Source organism: Eretmochelys imbricata, chromosome 2, assembly GCF_965152235.1.
Source record: "Eretmochelys imbricata isolate rEreImb1 chromosome 2, rEreImb1.hap1, whole genome shotgun sequence".
Classification (NCBI taxonomy): domain Eukaryota; kingdom Metazoa; phylum Chordata; order Testudines; family Cheloniidae; genus Eretmochelys; species Eretmochelys imbricata.
The window spans coordinates 116436508-116458101 of record NC_135573.1 but is presented as its reverse complement, the minus strand read 5'-3'; the positions used below and the strand labels follow the sequence as shown (position 1 = coordinate 116458101).

The following is a 21594-nucleotide window of genomic DNA, read 5'->3' as shown; positions in this document are numbered from 1 at the left end:
GGGAGGGGGTTTGGAGAAACTTCTGAGAAGTTTGCCACATCCTGAGTCTATTTGAAATAGTACTTTTGAGTTCATTGGGGAAAAAATCCTCATCATTATTAGTGGGATTACCCAGGATTTCCTGCATTTTCTTATGCAAAACTTTTTTCAATTAGAAAAAAGAGAGGGAGAGAGAGAGAGAGAGAGAATTGTCCAGTTTTTAAGTTCTTATTTTGAGGAGTCCAAAGTGTGTGGCCCTTCTGAGGCCTAACCGTGTTTCTTTAATCTATTAGTTTAAGTTTGATGTTGGCAAAATACATGGGTGTATGTAGGGGAAGTACATTTTGCACAACAAGCAGGATTTGTAGGTAGGACTTGAGACCTCAGTCTAATGTGTGTGTTTGTGTGAAGGTCAGAAGAACAAAAAGTTTAGGTTGTATCTGCTTTAAATGTATTAGACTGTTTTATACAAAGATGGCTGTGTGAAAGCTTTTCATGTTAGAAATGGCCAGGAGATTCTGATCTGAGAAGCTAGTTCTGAGTTATAAATAATTATTTTCAAACTAACCCTCCTACTGCATACATGCAGAGAAACATTGAAAAGCACAGAGCTAACGTGCAGCAAACTGCAAAAGGGCCTCCACTTTGAAGTTCTGTTTTATATTTGGATTATGGAAAGAAGCCAAGTACATGTGGAGACAAAGATGGTATAAATATTTCAAGTCTTAATTTTACAGCCAACATAATTAGCGGGCCAGCTAAGAAGCGAGCAACTTATCAGCCTATAGACAGTGGTACCATGCCACTTGCAGAATGCTGAATTTACACTGAGAAAATCAAGAAAGGGGAAGAAGCAGAACTCATCAGAGAGAGCCATGTGACTACCACCGTTCAGTTGTGAGATACAGGGTTGTTTAAGTGACACATGATTCCCTAATTCAGATTCAGATGCTAATTAGCACAGAACCCAACTCATGCAAGATTAAAATGAGGGAAGTGACCATATTATCTGCACTGTATGAAGGAGATGAAGCTACCCTTTGGTTTCGTACAGTAACTGATTTCCTTTTATACACACCCCTTGTCTCCACCTCTTCCTTCTTCAGCAAGGTATCTTTTAGGGCCATTTTTGTGATTCCATTGCATGGCATTTGTTTTTGCTTTGGCTTTTTTAAAGCTTTCTATACCCAGTTCAATTTTGCTGTTCTAGCTTTTTATATTTACTCCTTTTGTTATTCTCATTCCAAACATGCAGAGAGATGATCATTGCTGTTTACACAGGACCTGATCTAGCTTCTGTTGAAGTCAATGGAAAAACGTCCCCAGTGATTTCAGAGGAAAGTTGCATCAGGCCCATAACACAACAGGCCTGATGCAACACACACAGGGAAAAGATCCTTCTATTAAGAAGCTTACAACTAGTATGTTGTAGTAGTTTTCCTGGGACACCAAGGAGGTGAGAGTGAACTTCATCCACCCAGGCAGGATAGGATGGAATTTTAGTTGTAGGGGAAATATAATCGTCACATTAATCACATGTGGTCTCAAACCAACAAGAAACCAGAGAGGCTCTTATTACACATTAGAAAGATAGATAAATATTTTTTTTTTCCCGATTCAGGTCAGAAGCCCTTCCCCTGTCAAAAATGTGATGTCTTCTTTTCTACCAAATCTAACTGTGAACGCCACCTCTTGCGCAAACATGGAGTTGCCAACTGCTCTCTGAGAAGAAACGGGCTTATCCCCCAGTCTAAAGAAAGTGATGCTGGATCTCATGATAGCACAGGTAGTTCTTTCAGGTTGTTCAGAATAACAAGACAAGTTGTGTTAATTTGTTTGGAGACTGTAGAGAAATGAAGCAAATTCATTGCTGCATGACACAAGGCTTTAGTTAGTTTTCAAAGGGCGGAGCAGTGTTTGTTCAGAAAGAGCAAGCTGATAGGAACAAGGGTAGTGGCAATTATTCAGTAGTTTTTCTGTGTTGACTACATAGGAGAGACCAAACTTAGAGGGAAGCCAAGCAGATGGCTGTGTGAGTCTGTTGCCTGAAAATTATTTAATATGCCTCTGGTTGTAGTTTGCACGGGCGAACCTTCATTGAGAAGTACATACACACTTCGAAGAAACCTTCTATGTCAGGAATCTTTTGAGTAGGTTTCATAAAAGTTGTGTTCTAGCAATGAATTTAAAAGCAGCAGGAGGGATGTGGTTTTGATTAGCCTGTTAATGAAAGTTACAAATCAACCCCATTATACTGAACCCTGATTTAACCAACAGTCAGTTACATCAGGGTGCACCATACCTTCCTTCCATTATTCTGAGTTCCCATTTATATGAGGATTTCCAATATCCATGAATTCTTTGATAGATGGCGTTGTACTGTAATGAAGAGAAGAGGGAGGAATCTGCAGGACACTAATTCTGTGCATGCACAGTGGCACAGAATTCCCCCAAGAGTGGTGTTGGGGAATGCAGTTACAATACAGTTCCTCCCACACAGCGTAGTCTTGCAGCGAAGACAGGACCAAATTGTCTTTTAATCATATTCCCAAATCATTGTACAGCCTTGGACTTGCAATCTCCTTTCGTTGTCCAAGGTATGTAAAGAGCATAAATGATTAACGCAAATTATATTTTTAAAATACTTTCCATTTCAGTGATATTACCTGGGAGACAGGGATGTTTTAATTCTTCTTCTGGCTCTTAAAAAAGGTGGGTAAATAGTGTAGTCCGGCTAACATGGAAGAAGTTTGCAAGGGCTGTGATTTTAAAGGTTGTAAAGAAGATGGCTGTCATTAGTCAGTGATTATCAGCACTAGTGTCACTGGAAAAGGGAAGGAGGGGATGTTTGGATGAGAGTTAGACACAACCACAAGCTAAATCAAAGAGGAAAGCTTTAAGGTGAGATGTAAAGACAGGAAATGCAATTTGAGAGGTCATGTAATATGAAACAAGTGTACAGGAGTTCTCAAAAACCAGGGTGTCATTTATGAATAGGATTCAGAGATGGATAGAGAATCTGTGAAAGTGAGAGAGGATGTGTATGTTCCCACTTCTTAGGTGAGAGAGTAGCTTGTACGCAGCATTCTGAAATGAAGGGAAGCCATAGAGTATAAACGAAGAGGATTGTAATAGTACAGAATAGAAGAGACAAAGTCAGACTTCAGGAGATGAGGGGAGACTTGGTATAAATAAATGTGAAGCCCTAGACCCAGGGAGAGGAAATAACCAGAAACAAAATGTGGGGGGACACAATAAAATATCCATATCTAACATATGAAAGCAGCTTTATTTTACTGTTTCTTGTGACTAAACACTATGCTCTAATTGATGCAGGGAAGGCGTGGAATTGGGACTGGGAGTTAGGTAAGAGAGGGCCTCTCTATTCTGTAATACAGAAAGACAGACAAATATGTTCAGAAAGTGGTCCACAGTATGAGAAAGTTGAGAACTACTTCTAGAGGTAACTAGGCAAATATTTACAAATAAGTATATTTAGTATGTTTAGCAGAATCCATCATTGCTTAGAAATCTCCATCTCTGTGATCCATCCTTACGTCTCTCAGGCCCTGACTACACTAGAGAATTATGATGTTGCAACAACTGTTGCAGCCCCCAGTACATGTCAAATAGATCATTGTTACTTTCTAGCAGGACAGAGGGCTTGAAATTGCAGTCTCTGTGGCCAGCAGGACTCGCATGCATAGCAACTTCAGGTTCCAGATCATAGTTCATGACAAAGGAAGAGCTGCTTAGCACTAGAGTGCATGACAAAGACAAGAGCCATGAAGTTGTTTTAAAGCAAGTGCTGTTGCTTAGTAGAGAATCTTGTATAGAAGCTATATAATGATAGTTTGTATTAAGCCAGTGGAGTATAAAAACACTTTCCTGATTAAACAGCGGAATTCATCTTAAAACAGCTGGGAAATTCTTTAGGATTTCTGGTGTATTCAAATACTGATTTCTACTTCTTGGACAAATTAGCAGACTCAGTCTTAAACAGTTTCACTCATGTCAGTCAATAGGACTGTTCACATGAGTAACGACTATTCACTTGAAGAAGTTATTACAGGATCAGAACCTGTATCAGAAGATAAGCAATATCATGGCATCTGGTTTTTCACCAGTTACTGTATTTAATAACTGTTTTTTTTGGGGGGGGGGGGGGAATTGGTGATTTTTCCCACATTTATTACAAGTTGATGGAATTTATTTATTTTAAATAAATTGCACTTGTCCTTTTATGCTTTTCCCTTTAGTTGGAAGGGTTTTAGGAGTATGACTGAAATCCTCAAACATCAACTAGCTGTTTTTAATGTGTATTAGTCCCATTAAAGGTGACTGGATTTAATAGGGGTATCAGTAATATATATTTTGAGTGAATATGAAGAAGAAAAAAAAACACTTTAGAGCTTTGATATCATAAGCCTCTTGTGATTGGGCAGGTGTTCCCTACTTTGGTGGTGGAACTAGGAAAAGCTGTACCTTGTGTGTATTTAAAACATAAAAAAAACTTACTAAATGGTTCCACCTAGTGGAAGCTGTTCAGATAGTGAAAGAAAATGTGCCATCTTACACACATGAAAGGTGGTGTTCCTTGGGATATCCTAGAAGTTAAGCACCGTGCTGGTGGTGAATGTAGATGGATGCTCTAATATTCTGTTTTATTCTATCTTCTCCTTCTGGCAGTGTCAGTTGTTCCTACAGCATTATTTCTAGTGCTTTGCCTACCCCAGTTTTTAAATGTCTTTATGTGATGGGGTTCCTACAGCTTCCTTGGAGACTATTAGACCACTTTCTGATAATAACTACTAATATTAAGGTTACAAAACGTTTTTTCCACTATAACCCCTAGTTTTCATACAATAATAACGCTTCTTCCTGAGCCCCTTCATAACAGACCTGTGAAACTGTTCCTAAAAATATGTGCTGATCCAGATGCAGCCAAAAGTATCACTCCCAATACACACACACACACAGATTTTAATGTATTCCTAGCTTGTATCTGAATTTTGTATCTGAATCTGAAACAGGACACCTTAATATGGTGCCTAGCGTTTGAAATGGAAAGCTCTCACAGCTAGACTAGCTATTTCCAGCTCACAAGGTCTTCCCTGCCCCTCACAACTCCTGATTGGCTCTAAGCCCCTCTCTACACACCATTTCTTGACTCCACACACGTAGGGTCACATGCTCAAATTCAATCTGTAATCCACCCACCCTTTGGAATAGATCTCCTGCATTGAAGAGAATGACAAAGGTGGGTGCATGGTCCCCTGTCCCATGAGAAATAGGGTAAAGTTTGGTTTTTTTTTAAAAAACAAAACAGATATTCCTACTTTTTGCACAGCATTTCTAGGTTGCTATAGATCCTCCCCGCCCCATCCCCCTCCATTCCTCTGCACTCCTAACCCCAGTCTCCTCATGCTCTCCATTGTTCTGCCTCCCCTCACTCCATCTCCTGCTTCCCACATTCCTCTTGAGTTCTCATAATTTCCATTCCTGTTCCCTAACACATGCCTGCTGCCCTCACTGCCCCATTCTTGGCACTTCCACATTCTTCTTTTCCCTGCCAGGCCCTCATGAGTGACTAAGGGGTCACCATCTTCACAGAGACCAGCCTGGCTTCAACCCATTGGTAACAGTGGGAGATAGCATCCCTGTTGCTGAGGGTCAACCTGTGGCTTCAGTCCCATTGACAGTAATAGAATATGGCAGCCATTTTGCGATGGTTCATCATATTTCAAGATCATTGTGACTTGCCTTTACCTCCCTGGGCTAGTACTGGTCTTTGGGGTGGATACAGAGTTTCCTCGCCCCACCCCCTCATTCCCTACATAGTTTTGCTTAGTGATTAACTAGAGCCTGTAGTCAAGACCCTGTCCTGCTCCTCGCTTTTGCCTCGACCTTTGCCTGTCACATAATTAGTGTAGTTAGGTCTTTTCTATTGAGAAGGCAATGGAGGCCCTCCAGGCACTGCGAAACAGGCTGTGTTAAAGAAAAGAAAAGAAAAAGGCCAAAGATTTGTCTGTTATGTGCCATGACCCTTGCTACTTTGGAAACTGAGAATCCAATTGCCCTTTCAGTACCATATTTTCAAAACTAGGCATTTCAATTAGTTTAACAAAATGTGTGGCTAACAATAGATGCAGCCACCAGGGCCTTGTCTACATTATGGCTTCCACTAATCTCACCCCAGTTCAACTGAACAGCTGTTAGAACCAGTGGGAAACGTTTTTTTTTGGTAAACTTTCCCAATGTGGATGTAGCCTGATAATGAGATTCCAGTTCTGCTCCCCTGCCAAAAACTCCACCACAAAACCAGGAGGCTGCTAGCTTTAAATATTACAATATCCAGAAGCATTTTCTGTGAATACCAATTCTAATATATAGGAGAGATTTTGTTAGTATGAGTAGGAGAGCAGTACTAATTTTAGAGTTATGCCATAGCATTTCTATTTGATTTCTCAAATGACTATAGATGTCCCACTCTTTTGTTCACAACTCTTTCTTGTCACTTCCCTTGAAAATCCACTAGATATAAACTGTGTGCTAATATTACCCAAAAAGGGCAAAATATGAATGCAAATTTGTAAGGAACTTCCAGGTGTTCTTTGTTTTTTAGAGTCATCTCCCTCCCCAAAATCCCTTATCTGCCAATTTATGGTTAAGTTTTGTGTTTTCACAGGTTGGAATATGAATTCTAGTGAAAACTTTATTGGTCCTTTGTATATTTAACTACCTTTGTAAACCAATCTATTCTGATTTAACAAGTGAGATTGCCTCTTGCTGACAGATCAGGGATGGTATAGATAATGCTTAGTCCTGCCTCAGTGAAGGGGACTGGACTAACCTTTTGAGGTCCCTTCCAGTCCTACATTTCTGTGATTCTGTGGTCCTTCCTACCCCCCCACCAAAATGTATCAGGATTACGCTGTATTAATTGGGTATACACAATTACTGGAAGTTCTGCTTAGCCACAATGTATCTTTACTTTCTGTTTCTTATCACTGTGAAGGTGTTGTATTACAAAAACCTATTCCAAACTATCAGGAGCATTATAACTATCTTACTATCATCTCTGGTTGCTCTCTTTATATGAAAGAAGCTTATAATAAAAAAATCTAGGCAGTTCTGAGACAAACTCCATGTGCTGTGTATGTGTCAGCCAGAAAATAATTTTTAAATTTTATCAGCATTTTTAAATCTCTGTAGTTACTAAGAAGCTATTAGACTTGCAGGTAAACACTAAATCCACTGTTAGTTATGCTGTGTTTTGGCTGCTAGTACATATAGCATGTTAGAGGTCTTTTCAAAATATTAGATCTGTGATAAATATAAAAGATGATGCTGTTCACTTGATGAATGCTAACATCTAGGCCTATATTCATGTTGCAAACAATTGACTAAAGCAAGGAGAGTCACAGCTTTTGGTAATGTGATTTGCCTAGCTTGTGTCCTGAAATCTTAACTAAAAAGAGGCACAATAGCTGCAATTACGTCCCATGCATCAGTCTCAACTTTGGCATCCAAATCTGGTCTGGATTATTTTCTATTTACATATTCACCCTTTATAAAGAATTCAGAAGCTCTCTATCTCCATTTTTCTTTAAAGAAATGAGGGACTATAACGCAAACTGTGTTTTAAGCAATGTTAAGAATGTGACACAAGTTGATAAAAGCAGGGAGCCCTACAGTAGTTGAGGCTGATAACTCATCCTATGTCTGGTTGTTGCAGGGGTCACAAAACAGTGGGTGATGTCACCCATAGCTGCATTTTTGTCTTCATTTGGTGTAGTACCATTTTAATAAATGTGTTCACTATAGAGAACTGAATCCTATACTGGCACAAACTTCCGTGATTTCTGTATGTCGGATGTATATCAATATGACCTATATCTGTGTCTACCCAAATTCGGAAAGTAACAATCTTTAACACTTAATTATGCTAATTAATTATATTTGTTTTTATTTTGCAAAGGGGCTCTATAGAAACCACACCTTAAACAGACAGATTAAGTAGTCTCTGAGAATGCATAAAAACTCTCCTGTTTTATAAATAAAAAATAATTGCAGATCTTTGGTATGCATTTATCATAGTATTGCACTTACCTCCCCTTCTTTGGTATCTGAGCATTGCTATTTGCTCTCTGTAGTAAGAGTGATTATACTGTGGCTTAATGAAACTGAGACCCAAGAACCCAGTACCTGTATGTTGGAGAAGAAAGTATGTTGTTACAGACTCCTAATGGCCTCATTTTGGGTGTCTGTTATGTTCTCTTCTCAGCTGTACATTTACTGGCCTTGGCGGTAAATAAATTGAATGAATTAGAAGTGATGCTAGTAAGTCTGTGATGCCTTGACAGGATACATAGTTAATTCTGCGTTGATGGAGGATGTCTGACTGACGGAAATTTCCCTCTTTTCCTACAGACAGTCAGTCAGATCTGGAGACTCTAGGTGGGGTGCTGGATCTGACCTCCTGCGAGAGAGAGCAGCCAGAGGAAGAAACGGAGCTACCGGAAAACAAATGCAGTCCCAAACAGGAGCAAAAGGCTGACTCGCCCCAAGGAGAAGAGGATGTACAAGATAAAGCAGATGAGTATGAAGACGGACCAGAGGAAGACTCTGTAAGTAACAAAAGCCTTGACCTCAATTTTGCCAGCAAGCTGATGGACTTTAAGCTGGCAGAGAGTGACCAGAGTGCAGGTAACTGCTCTCAGACTGAAAAGAAACATGCCTGTGATGTTTGTGGGAAAACCTTCAAATTTGCTGGCACTCTTGGACGGCACAAAAAGGCCCATGCTCGCGAGGACAGAAAGGACGAAAAGAGCAGTGAGGATGAAAGCAAGTGTGTTCAGGATGAAGCTGGAGCTCCCCCAAAGCAAGACTCCACTCTTGATCAGGAAGAGCCCCCAATGGACTTACAGGTGCTAGAATCTTCTGTGGACTGTGAGGCAACAGGAAAGGAGAATGAAGAGTGTGAAAGCATCTCTGAGGGAGAGAGCACAGAGAGAAAGTCCTGTGAGAAGAGTGATGATGACAAAAAACCAAAGACTAATGGGGCAAAGAGTACCACAAAGGCAGACAAGAGGAAGAAAGTCTGTACTGTGTGCAACAAGCGGTTTTGGTCTCTACAGGACTTGACACGACACATGAGATCCCATACAGGTAAGTGGAGAACATGAGACAGTATTGCAGGGAGGAGATTGCTGCTTATGGTCAGCATCCTGTGAGCTCTTCAGCCAGTTGGACCTCAGCAAGAGCAGGGACTTCTAATTTCTGCTGCACAATGAAACTGTGTTATGAAGCGAGTTTAAGTTTCTGTGGCAACATAAAATGAATTGGAGAGGAATGGGGAGGGAATGGTAAACATGCAAAACCCTTTACATCTGCAGAAAGCTCAGTGGAAATACATGTTAATTATATATTTATCTACCTGGGGGAGGTGCGTATTTGGCTTATGTTTTTTCAAAATTATTTTTCGACTTACGTGGTGCAGAATTTGGAGGTGAGGAGAGAGCGGGGAAACTATTGCAATAGCTCCCTGCCCCCTCCTCTGTGGCTCTGCACCTCTCTTATATTTTATTGCACATTGAAGTATAATGACACTATAAAGGGAATATATCAGAGGATGGGAGTCGGTTTATCATACGATTCTAGAGACCCAGCATCTCCATGCCTCTGTGAATCTGTTTGCTCACACTCCTCGATGTGTTTAACTGAGTGAGAGGCAACACCATGATCAGCTTCCACTCTTTCTCTGAACCTGAACAGAGCGGATGAAATACATTTAGTACAATGCCCTCCAGTGATTTCATTGTGCAGTTAGCTGTCATGGAATAAATGGGGTTCTGCTTATGCAATAGGATATTGTTCAACATTGCATTACGAGGGAGGATTAGATGACTCTGTCATTTTGATTAGTAAAATCATAGTCATCCACATGTAGAATGGCTGAGCAATAACTATGACCCCAAAGAATTGTGAATCATTCACACCGCTCCAAATGTGTAGAATTCAGGTGTGCTTAATTTCACTTATCAGTAAGCTGAAGTGACATCAGGCAAAGGGACTTTCTTTGTGTGCTGTTTTTTGGCGTAGCTTTTCATTGTCACATATTTTCTGATTAAGCTTGGGTACGTCATATTTAAATTTTAATAAAAGGTGAAGCTTCACTTAAGTAACTACACGAAGACACCTTTAAAAAGCGTGTGGGTCCAATTTTTTACCTACCTGAGTAAATAAAGAATGTATTAACTTCTCAGATGCAAAACTGATTTCTGATTGAAGTCTTTAAAAAAAATAACACCAAATCTCCATTAGTGTGACTTTTTCCAAAGTGCTGAGCACCCACAAATCCTAGAAGTCAGTGAAAGATCATCACCTTTGAAAATCGGGCTACGAGTCTGAAGGATAAGTGTTGCAGTGAGTTTAGTTTTCACTGCTAGACATGTGGGTTGTGTCAAAGGCAACACATTTTGTCTCATAGTTTGGTCTCATTCTTGTATTTATTTGTCTCCATTGCAAAATCACTACAACATATGATACATCTATGTTCAAGAAAGCCTTTGGGGAGGGATTCTGAAGTCTAACTTAGAATTTTCTGATGAGCCAAATGGTGCTTTTGTGCTTTCTGAGGGTGCGCTCCTCAACAATCCATGTGTCAGATGCTTTTAATATTTTAATTGTTCCTGAAGTCTTGTCACTGGAGTCTTTCTCCTCCTCCTCCCCCCCCCCCCCCGGCTTTCTTTAGGTTTTTAACTTTTTCCCTGTAGTAGTCTTGAATAACTACCTTGAGCAGTACGTGATTTTTTCCTTCAAACGTAATACATTTAACTAGCTTCATTGCTAGTTGTTTCTAAAAAATTGTTTTTGTGACCCAATCCACATTTTCCCCCAACTGGGGACTCTCAATCACTTACATTGACTTTTTTTCCTCTTGCTCATTCAAATTTATATGTGGCAAAAATCTATGAGATACTTTCTCTTTCTTGAAAGGTTTTCTTTTTAAAGAAGACCTCTCAATAAACAAAAAAGAGGGCTAGGATCAGCATAGCAAGAATATTTTGGGTTAAGACTGAGGTGCATTGGTAGGGCTATGTGGGGAAATTTTGTACAATGCCTGCCTGAAGAATAAAAATAAGATACATGGAAGAGCCATTCCCTCATCTCTAGTCCATTTCTCTTCCAATGCAGGGTGGTCCCTACAGTTTATTTTCTAGTATATTATTGTACAACTTACACTAAATCTGGCTCAATCCATTGCTGTGGGCTCTTCAAATTTATGAGCTAACTCTACGCACTCATATTTTTTAAAAGATCAAGAAGCTATCATATTAGTGGAATCATACCAAACTTGCATAGTTTATTTTCCTTTCTGTTGATCATGGATGCAGGATATGAAGTGCACCAAAGGGCTTGTGCAGCATTAAACAGGACCTGATTCTGAGTTACAGTATCTGTACAGCACTCTGACAGGTTTTTGTGAAAAAATTTTTGGAAAAAAAGAAAGGGGGGGAAAAAAACAACCTTAATTTTTTTTCCTGGTTCCTAACCAGAACTTTTTGAGAGTAAAGTTACTCTCTGCCTCAGAAACCACTTATAAGCTTAGGCACGTTGCAACTTGGTCTGTATTTGCATAGTGAATCACTATGGGACTCTTATTTTACTTAACAAGAGATGGAGTTTTGCTATATCCGAACTCATTTGTAAGCAGGTTCCATTCTAGTTGGTTTAACAATTTGTATGTAAAATGTTCACCCTTCTATCAGCGACTGAGGAAGAAACGTTTTCTCACATGCTGCTTGGCTTGTTTTTTAAATACTGGTTGCCCAGAAAAATTGGGCCCATCGTCCTCATTCCTTCTATGATCCCCATCCCTGTGTGCCCAGGCTAGTCCTTACTAGTTCCATCCTTTTCAGGGGGAAAGAAAGTTGAGCAGTCTGTTTATCCTGCAAAGGAGACTGCTGCCTCGATGCCATTGGCTCAGTTTCACAAACATCTTTGAGTTTCAAAAGACTTTTCTGAACTTCTGGCAGAAAAAGTTGCTCACTTAAGGGCATGGAATTTTAACAGACATGAATTATAGATTCTGAATACAGCATGTCACATTACTAACCCATCTACCCAAATTACGACATAGTCCCTTTAAAAAATACATGTTTCAGCAGATGCCTTTACAGTCCCCAGAGGTTTATGTGATAGCTAAATGTTTAACAATGAATAACGGTATAAGCTGGATGTACTCTCTTGCTACCAGATCCTGCTGACCTTGGGCAAGATTGAAGAATTCTCTAAGACCATTATCTTGTGTTTCAGTAGGGTAGTTGCAGGTAAATTCACTATTAAATAGGCAATTGGGTATACAGGTGGACATACGGTTCAGTATAGTTGTAGTTTTACAGCCAGATTTTGAAACCATGATTTTAGGTACAGAGTTATTAAATATCAGTTGTTACCGAAGTAGCAAGTCAAGCATTTATTTGGTATATGACTTTAATAAAGCCAACACCTGCAAATGTTGGTGCCTAACATTACACACCTAAAGAAAAGCAGCCTGATTATCAGAGGTGCTGTTTACGCAGAAGCTCAGTACCTTTCTGAATCAGGACTCTTTTCTTTAGGAACTTAACTGTTGGCCTTCATACTCAAGTAGCAGGTAGTCATCCAAGTCACGTGAAAGGGAATCCTACAGTAAATGTTGGGACTAAACATTGTTGGGACTAGCCCTGGTGACCCCATTAAAAGGGAGTTGTGACCCACTTTGGGGTCCCAACCCACAGTTCATAGAATCATAGACTTTAAGGTCAGAAGGGACCATTATGATTCTCTAGTCTAACCTCCTGCACAGCGTTGGTCTAGAGCAGTTTTATGTGTTGTACTGTCCTGAAAAGAGAGAGGGAACTGTATTTATAATCTTAGTTACATTTTGGCCTTAATTCTGTCCTAGGAGAGAGACCGTACAAATGTCAGACCTGTGAACGGACCTTCACTCTGAAACACAGCCTGGTTCGTCATCAGCGCATACACCAGAAGGTCAAGAATGCTAGGAACCATGAGAAGGAGAGTGACAAAGAGGAGACCCAGTCTAGGTGTGAAGAAGACAGTGAAAATGAGTCTATCCACAGTGGTACTAACCCCATCTCAGAAAACGAGTGTGACTCAGTTGCAGGCCTTGGTAACCATTCATCTGTCTCTAGAAACCGAAAAGAAAGTCTGGCCAATGGAGCGAAGGATTCCCTTTGCAGAGAGGAGAAAACCCCTGGACGAACAGCCAGTACTTGCCTTGCAGAGTCCAACAAGAATGCACAGAAACAGATCACAAAAGATCAGGAATCTCGGGGTAACTGTGATCACGAGAGTCCATCAGGTTTCATTCAGGACTTGCTGGAGATGCACAACAAAAAATCTCCCATGAATCACATTCTTGCCTCTGCAGATAGTGCACCTCAGCTTTTGGGAGTTGAGTGAATTTCTTACTATGAAATTGGACCCATCCCAGCACACAAACTGAAACCAGCAGAGCAAGGTTTTTGGAATATATTTTGTAAGAGTGACCTTCAGCTGAGGGATAGTATGGCAGACTGGATTCAGTGCCATATGCCTTTCAGTATAATAATGCAAGAGACTACAGTACATACTGATTTGAGTGCCTTACTACTTTATTAGATCTTTTGGTATCATAGGTTTTTTCAAAAAAAAAAATTGATTTTTTTGTAATATTTTAATGAATTATTTGGAGAGGACCTTTTTCATTTAAGCATTAATGTTACCCTCTGTATTGGTGTGTGTGTGAGCTTGTTCTTGTATATCTGTTATAGTCGCTGTGTTTGTTCTCTGAGCTGGAAATGGGGGCAGTGGGGTGGGGAAGCCCTTGGATACTACGGCCAATAACTGGAAGAAAATTACATGAATTTCAGATGAGATCGCCAGAGGACACATGTACGAGATGCTGATTTTTCTCAGTATAGACGTTCTTGCATTTGCCATACGATGGAGCATTAATCCAGTTCCAGGTATTAATGACGTGGTGGTTGAAGGTGTTCAAAGTTGGTTAAAGCCAAAACCAGGAAAGACAAAGAGCTTTCAACCTCATAACTTGTTTCCACTTTTCAGCATTAGAAATGGTAATCTAGTTACCATTTAAAGACATTCTTTCTGGCCACTGTGGACTGAGTACACAGAGAAGAGTTACATAGCAACTTAACCTATGGAAATTATGCACCCGCTGTTATATATGTTTGATTTGCTTCAATATATTATTATTATTATTATTATTATTTTATTATTATTTTATAAATTCATCAGTTTGCTAGTCTCTGCAGTCAGCAGAAACGAATGGGCAATATTTGCCCAAGGAGATCTACAGTGCAGCTTGGATCCCCTGTTTAAGCTTTCACCAACTCCCCTCTCATGTTGCAGCTCTTCTACTGTACTTAAATGGAACCCTTCCTCTGACTGGAGAATCAAATGGAGGCCAGCAAGTAATCACCACAAATGTACAGGGGAACATCTCACTAGTGATAGCGTGCCTGCATGGGTGTGTGTGGGGAGGGCCATGAAAAGACTCCCCTTCCCACCTTGAGTGCATGAGGAAGGCACTGCAAATTGCTTCGTTCCGATCACATGACATTTGTTACTAATGAGCAAAGTTATTTAGTCTTCCAGTTGAAAGAAAGCATGAAAGAAATGCGAGCCTTACCGTGATCTTGCTACCGTCTTTTTCTAAAGCAAGAAAATACTACTGGTAATAAAACTACAAATATAAAACATGTTAAAAATAAATAAAATAAATTTAAAAAAAAATCTTTCTTCCTGAGATTTTGGGGTTGATGCTTGAAGACTAGTGTGTGTTTCTAAATTTCATAATGATAGTTTAACCGCTTTAATGCTGGGGGTTGGGATTTCTCCACAGGCCTCCTGTTGCCTACAACAGGAGATGTTCCCAACCACCAGCATTTATTGGGTTAAGCAAAATGTATCCTACTGTAGCTGTGCATTTTTAGGTATGCTCAGCATTCTGTTGTTCTTGTTGTCCTTCAGTCATGATCTCTGGGACAGACAGAGCCATAGTATTGCCGGAGTCTCACTGTGCACTTCCACCACTTCAGCTCCCTCACCCATACTGTGATCCTCCCTTCCCTTCCCATGCAAAATCACATGTCCTACGTTCATTAGACTTGGAAGAAGGGGGCCTTAAATCCCTCTCCCTCTCTCTCTCTCTCTCTCTCTCTATATATATATATTTCAACAAATTTCTGGAGACTGAAATCCAACTCCCCAGAATTCAAAGGAAGAAAAATGTTCTCAAGTGATGATCTCGCATATAAAATAAGAAAAAAAAATGGTTGAGGTATATGTGATTTTTTTTTTTTCTAATTAGGGATGTATGAACCAGTTTTGAAATAAGTTACTCCAAACTAATAAAAAATCAGAACCAATGATTCCTTTAAAACTTTACCAGGTGTGTTCTACTTAGTTTAAACCAGTTCACACATCCCTTAATTTTTTTATTACTATTATAATTATAATTATTATTATATTATTTTGGGTATTTTTGGTTTTTTTTGTTTGTTGTTTATTTTTAATTTTGGGGGTTTTTTTGCAGCTCTCCACACTAAACTGCGCAATATTGTGGGGGAGAAGCCATTACTAAACTATATGCTGCAGAACAATGTAGCAAGTAATCAATTCCCAGCAGCCTGCCGGGACATCTGCTAGCAATAATCACTATTGATTTAAAGCTTTATTTAGCCTTTATCTATATCCTAGTAGATTATAAGGTCTTGCCACATTTTATTGACATTTTTATTAGTTGAGTTTGACTGAGAAAACTTTTGTTGTTGTTTTTTCCCCCAATATTAAACTGTGAAATTTATAACATGTTTAAACTATGGGTGAATCTTAGGCTTAGTTTGCATGTTCAGCTAATTTGTCTCTTTTTTTTTTTTGTTTGTTTGAATCCTTTTATTTTTCCTTTCTCAGGGCTTTTACAAAAAAAAAATGGATCTTCTGAAATTCTTTTGTCAGAGTTGCAATGGACTTAACAATGAAATAATTCAATCACTACATTAAGCACTTGACTGTGAAAGCGCAAAAAGAAAAAGAGAACTTATGTTTGTGACTATTCTCAAGTGGCTTTTCGGAGCTATGTGACAGTCTGATTCCATTTTCAGAATGATTCATAATCTTCTCTCCCCTTCTCTGTGTGTGTGTGTCTCTCTCTCTCCCTCTCTCTATTCAAGAAGGAAATTTAATCTTAGTGATTTCAGCCCATGCAGGAAACAATAATAAATGTGTAGAATTCATATTTTTTCTAAAGGGAACTTAAACTGCTGCTACAAGTTGTGTACAAGACTGGTTTATGCCACATGAACAGAGAATCACACATTGTTTTGGTACTTCTATTCCTCTCTTTATTCAGTTGTACAGTACTTCCAAATTCAAATTGAAAGTAAACCTGTTCTGTATCAAACCATCTAAGCAATAAAATGTTATATTTAAAAATTATAGGTTGCAAAATGGACACGGCTCTTCTTGTGGGTTTGTTGTAACTTGCTTTTAAGCCTATCTGTGAAGGATTATACACAAACCAGAGTCTGAGTTTACGTGTAGGGATGGTTTTATGGTTCTCCTTTATTGTTGGGCTGTGTTTGAACTAGAGATGGTCAAAAGATTTTGAACATTTTGTTCTGTATTCCAACCAGTTTGGGGAAATCACAGCTTTTGAAAATGGTGGGGGGTTTTTTTGAGGGGGGGGGGAGATTTTGGCTAAAATATTAATTAAAAGTTGGGGGGGGGGATTTTATGCTAGTTTGCTTGAGCCGGCTTTAGTTTGAACTTCTCTTTCCACCTTTAGACTGCAGCTTCATGATCACATAAGTAAATGGCTTTGTCAGGGGTTGGTGCTGTTCTTAAAAAATAATAATAGTATTCTTTATAAATTAAATAGGTGTTCAGTGGCAACTACCATCACAGTTGAATTTTCCACAGGGAATTTTGTTGAGCTGTGAAATCTTCAGGATGTAACAGACAGCTATGTGCAAGTACCTGAGAATGATGCTTTATTTTAGCTTGTCAGTTAAATATGGCCTTCCAACTTGCACTTTGTCTGCCTCCGTATAGAATGCCTTTCACAGGGTTGTGACGACCATCCGGGTTGAGCTCAAGATTCTAGAGTTCAAGGAAATGTAAGGAGTTTTCAAATCTGCTTCTTTTTAAATCCCCTCCCTGTGGATGATGGTTCCTGCCTTCTAAACCTTTAAAGTCATGTGTAAGGGAGTCTGTGCTGCTGTGATTTACACCTTTTTGTAGCCTCATATTTAAAACATACCAAATTAAGCTCCCCAGAAACCCCTTTGCTGACGTGTAACTTACACTCCCTTCCATTCCATTTTAATTTGCTCCTGCGACTGCCATGATTTTTTTTCTGTCCTGGTTCTGCAACAGTTTAGGAGAGAAACCCAATAATACTACTGGGCAATACAGCTACCTACCAAAACCACATTACTTTGCTCTTGCTAGTCCCCCCATTGCCACAGTGAGACTTGGTTTCTGAAGACCATTTATAGGGCTGTCAGCTGGTTGGCAGATGTGTGGGGGAAGTGCCAAGAAATTTGGAGCAATTGGTGTTACCTTTATGTGCCAAAAATGCTACCTCTGTGTTCCCTCAGATGTGCATTAAACATTAAGTTTTACACAGATTATTTTGATTCTGTTGACATATGTTTTAAGCAAAACTCCCACAGCGTGGGCAACAGAGCCATCCTGTTTTGGGAAAAACCATGGGGTTTCGGCTTCATTTTTGAGTGCCAACTACATTTATTGTTTTTCCAAGCATTGGGCTTGGGGAAAAGACTGATAGTTTCCCATTCACAGAGCACTGCATGGAATCATTGCTGAGAGTTAAGGGTGCCTCTGCTGGGAAAGGAACCAGACAGGACTACCTTCCTGTGTGGTGGTGTAAAGCACAAAGTTGGCATCTATAGCCGGGGGTGTGGGAATGGGAGGAGATTCTCAAAATGTAGGAGTTGGGTGAAAACCCAGTATTTGCCTCCAGAGTGCAATATGAAATGTTGACTTGGGTTGCTATTGGTAAAAGATGATGGAAACTTAGCCTGGAAATCTCTGGTAAAGAGAAACAAAATATTTTTATTCCTATTTGCCATTATCTCCTTAGTCACATAATAGAGGTAGTTGGGATGTGCACACACAGTACTTGCAGGGAATGGGGAAAGAATAGGAAATGAATAGTGACTGGGACAGATGCATGTGGTCCATTCTGTTTCTTAAGGTTGTACTTCTCATCCTCACACTGAATTGAAATCCTTACATACACCCTGTTCAGACTCAGGCTGGCAAGACTGAAAGTAAGGAGGCAAAAGACCAGAAGAAACATCCTTCTGACTTCCCTAAAACCTCCAGCTCAGATTAATTTGCTTGCTTTTGTGGAGATCTATGCTTGGGACTCAAAATTGCAGCCAACTTGCTAAGAAAAACAAGCCACTTGTGGAAGCTTCAAGGGATCCTGATTGTTGCAGCTACAACTATCTGGATTCAGGTGAAAACCCGGGGCCCTGCTGGATGCTTTCTTGGAACTGGCCCTGCAGCCACCCAGCGGATATAACTGTTATACCACCTGAAGGCAGCACCTTAGACTGACTATCCGTGCTAATATCCACGGAGAGAGACAAGGCACAAAGAGGAGCAAGCGACAACAAAGGGAGCATGTCTCACTGTCTGGTGTAAGGTGAAAGGAGCTCAATTAGAATTCACCGTAGCTCGATTGCCTCTAGAAGCCCAGTGTCAAAGGTGTTAATCCTTATTAGTATTATAGCCTTGAGTATCCTAGTGTGACCCAAGAAATCTTGGCCCACTTGCCTGCTGGGACTGAGGCTGGATAACATGCTCCACCCTGGCAATAATCATAATAGTAATAGACTAATTTGCACTTAACATCTGTAACTCTGACTGATTTGCAAAGTTAGTATCATTATCCCCATTGATAAAATGGGGATAAACGGAGTCATGGAGAGGTGTAGTGACTTGCCCAAAGCCACACGGCAAGTCTGTGGGCAGAGCCAGGAATTGCACCCAGGCGTCCCTTCATCAACCATGAGACAATGTTGTCTCCTTTCAATTAGAAAGGAAAAGGGAGGGTCCAAAGCTGGGCTTTTGGAGTCAGGAGAGGGAAGTTTGTACATGAAGTGACTTGGGCAGAGAGTAAGAAATCACCATAAAAGGCTGGAGAAACCGCTCCTAGAGCGGTGACAGAATTCTGCATGGAGTACAAAGGCATTCTATAGCCAAGAGAGAGGGCATGTGGGGAGAAGGTGAGAAATTGGCCAGTCTCCTCTAGGAAAGTGGTCCCCTATGCATGGCCACCTAAAGTTGAGAGGCTCCCCTAGTGGTGAGGAAGCTACATAGTAAGAATGGTTCAAAGAGCACTGTGCTGGGAAAAGCAGGTACCTAGGAGCAGAAGCCTTGGTGACACCACCTCCATTCTGTGTGGGACGTTACTGTTGCTGCCCTATAAATCTCAGGATCTCAGTGATCCTAAAAAAAGGTAAACACTCCCCACAGGGCTACAATAGTGAACCCCCATCAGGGCCTAGGAGATCATCAGAAGGTCTCCTCATTCCCCTTTTAAATCAATATGAATTAGTGTTCCTTCCTTCTCCATGTAATGCTAACCCTGGAGACACATACCACCACCTTTGCCCTCCTCTTCCCCTCTTGCTAATTCTTGACTGCTTTTGCTGTCCTGTGATGTGGTGGCCACAACTGTGAACAATATGCAGAAGTGTTTGTGATCAGCATCACAACACATTGCCTTCTGTCGTGGGTGCTATTCCTCTCCTCATTGTAACTGATGCCAAACACTGAGTTGCTTGTGAAGGGTCTGTCCCCATCTCATCCCCACATCCTCTTCCATGTCAGTGTCCAGTAGTGTGTGTGTTTATTAGGGATAAGCCTTCCTACGTTTTGCCCAATCTATTTTTACATTTCCTGTCCACCTCTGCCTACCCCACCTCACCACTCTCCCCATTAAATTGGATGAGCGGCTTTGAAGGCCTTTGTAGTGAAGCGATGACTCACTGGTGCGGCGCCTCCTGCTCATGGTCTGGGAATTCACTCTTTTCCAGCATACGGGGCGCCCCCTGCAGGCTGGAGTCTCGCCTGCCGCTGGCCCCGTATCCCTCCTGGACCGCGGTGCCCTTTACCTTGGGGTGCTGCCCCAGCAGTACCCCCACACTCTGGGTCGCCCCTTCCGGGGGAACCCCCAGACCTCTAAACCCACCTTGCCTCAGTGGCTACCGCCAGTCGTCATCTAGCCCCCGCTCACTGGGGCAGACTGCACTCTGTAATGGCCACTCATCATTGGCAAGGGGTTAGGACCTGCTGCCTTTGCCTATCCCTGGGCTGCCCCTCTGCAACCCCAGTACCTTTTGGCCTTAAACAAGGCCTGCAGCCAGGGGGTTTACCAGGCTGGAGCTCCCCAGCTCCCTTGCCCTATTCCCCAGCACTGCTCTGCTTCGGTACCTTGCTCCCAGGCAGCTAGCCCTTCCCACTCCAGGACTAGAGTGAGACCCCTCCAGCTTCTGGCCCACAGCCCTCTTATCAGGGCTAGCTGGGCCCTAATTGAGCTGGCCACAGCTGTGATTGCTTCCCCTCTCAGCCTAGCTCGTCTGCTTTTAACCCCTGTTATCCAGGTGTGGGGCAGCCACCCCACTATAGCCTTGCCCTCTTTTTAGTTAAGTTTCTTTTAGATCTGATGTCTCTCCCTCCTTGGTATTTAGAAACCCTCTAGTTTTGGGTCAGCTGTAGACTTGTAAAGGCTGCTGTGCATTCCTATGTCCAAGCCACTGATATGCCATGTGAGCAAAACCAGATGCTAATTCCTGCAGAACTCTGCTCATCACTTCCATCAAGGGAGAGGTGTTTTTATGTACCTCTACCTGCAATCTTGGGTCTTGATTCTGCAAGCACTGTTGTTCCATTAACTCCAATGGAACTAGGCCTAGTAGTGTGCTCTACATCAGTAACAAACATTTCCAGGACCAGGACTTACATCCTTTTTTTAATATGAGGGATGGGTGGATGTAGTGAGGCAGTGTGGCCTCCCTGTGAGCCAGAGGGGAGGGACCACTCTCTGCACTCAGGTGAACAGAGTCAGGCTGGGCTAGCCCCTCCCACGGGAAGTTGAGAGGTGGAACAGAAAATATAAAAGGCGGCTCCTCCAGCTCAGTTGGAGCCAAGCCAGGGAAGAAGACTGATGTGCCTGACTTGCTGCAGGCCTTTGACTCTGTTTCTGAACCAAACAGTGACCTGCCCCTGAAGGAGACCAAATCCGCAGAGGAACTGCTGGGACTGCCACTGGCTGTCTGCCCCAGGGAGATGGAGGACACCCATGGAGCCAAGGTACCTAACAAAAGGGTAGTAGGAAGTGTCTCAGGGACACTAGACTATAGTCTAGTTGGCTGTGGCCAGAATCCACGTCTGCATGTTGCACGCGAGTCCCTGCTGAGCCAGTGGCAGAGCAGTCCACCACTGTTAGGGCTCTGGGCTGGGACCTTGTGGAGTAGGGTGGGCTAGAGTCCCCTTACTCCCTGT

The 21594-nt window shown here is 41.4% G+C and overlaps 1 protein-coding gene across 7 annotated transcripts in view; it reads left to right on the top strand.

Annotated features, from left to right (window-relative positions):
- Window positions 1–16491, top strand: part of RREB1 (ras responsive element binding protein 1) — a 142625-nt gene extending 126134 nt beyond the window's left edge. For 5 of the 7 annotated variants that reach the window (XM_077810672.1, XM_077810671.1, XM_077810675.1 and 2 more), the window contains 3 exons: window positions 1601–1765; window positions 8413–9150; window positions 12932–16491. In XM_077810672.1, the coding sequence (XP_077666798.1) occupies window positions 1601–1765; window positions 8413–9150; window positions 12932–13452 (1424 nt within the window). In that variant the 3' untranslated portion in view covers window positions 13453–16491. Of the gene's footprint in view, window positions 1–1600; window positions 1766–2636; window positions 2692–8412; window positions 9151–12931 lie in introns of those variants that run through there. The other 2 variants (XM_077810678.1, XM_077810673.1) reach the window with 2 other exon arrangements.
- The last annotated feature ends 5103 nt before the right edge of the window (window positions 16492–21594 follow it).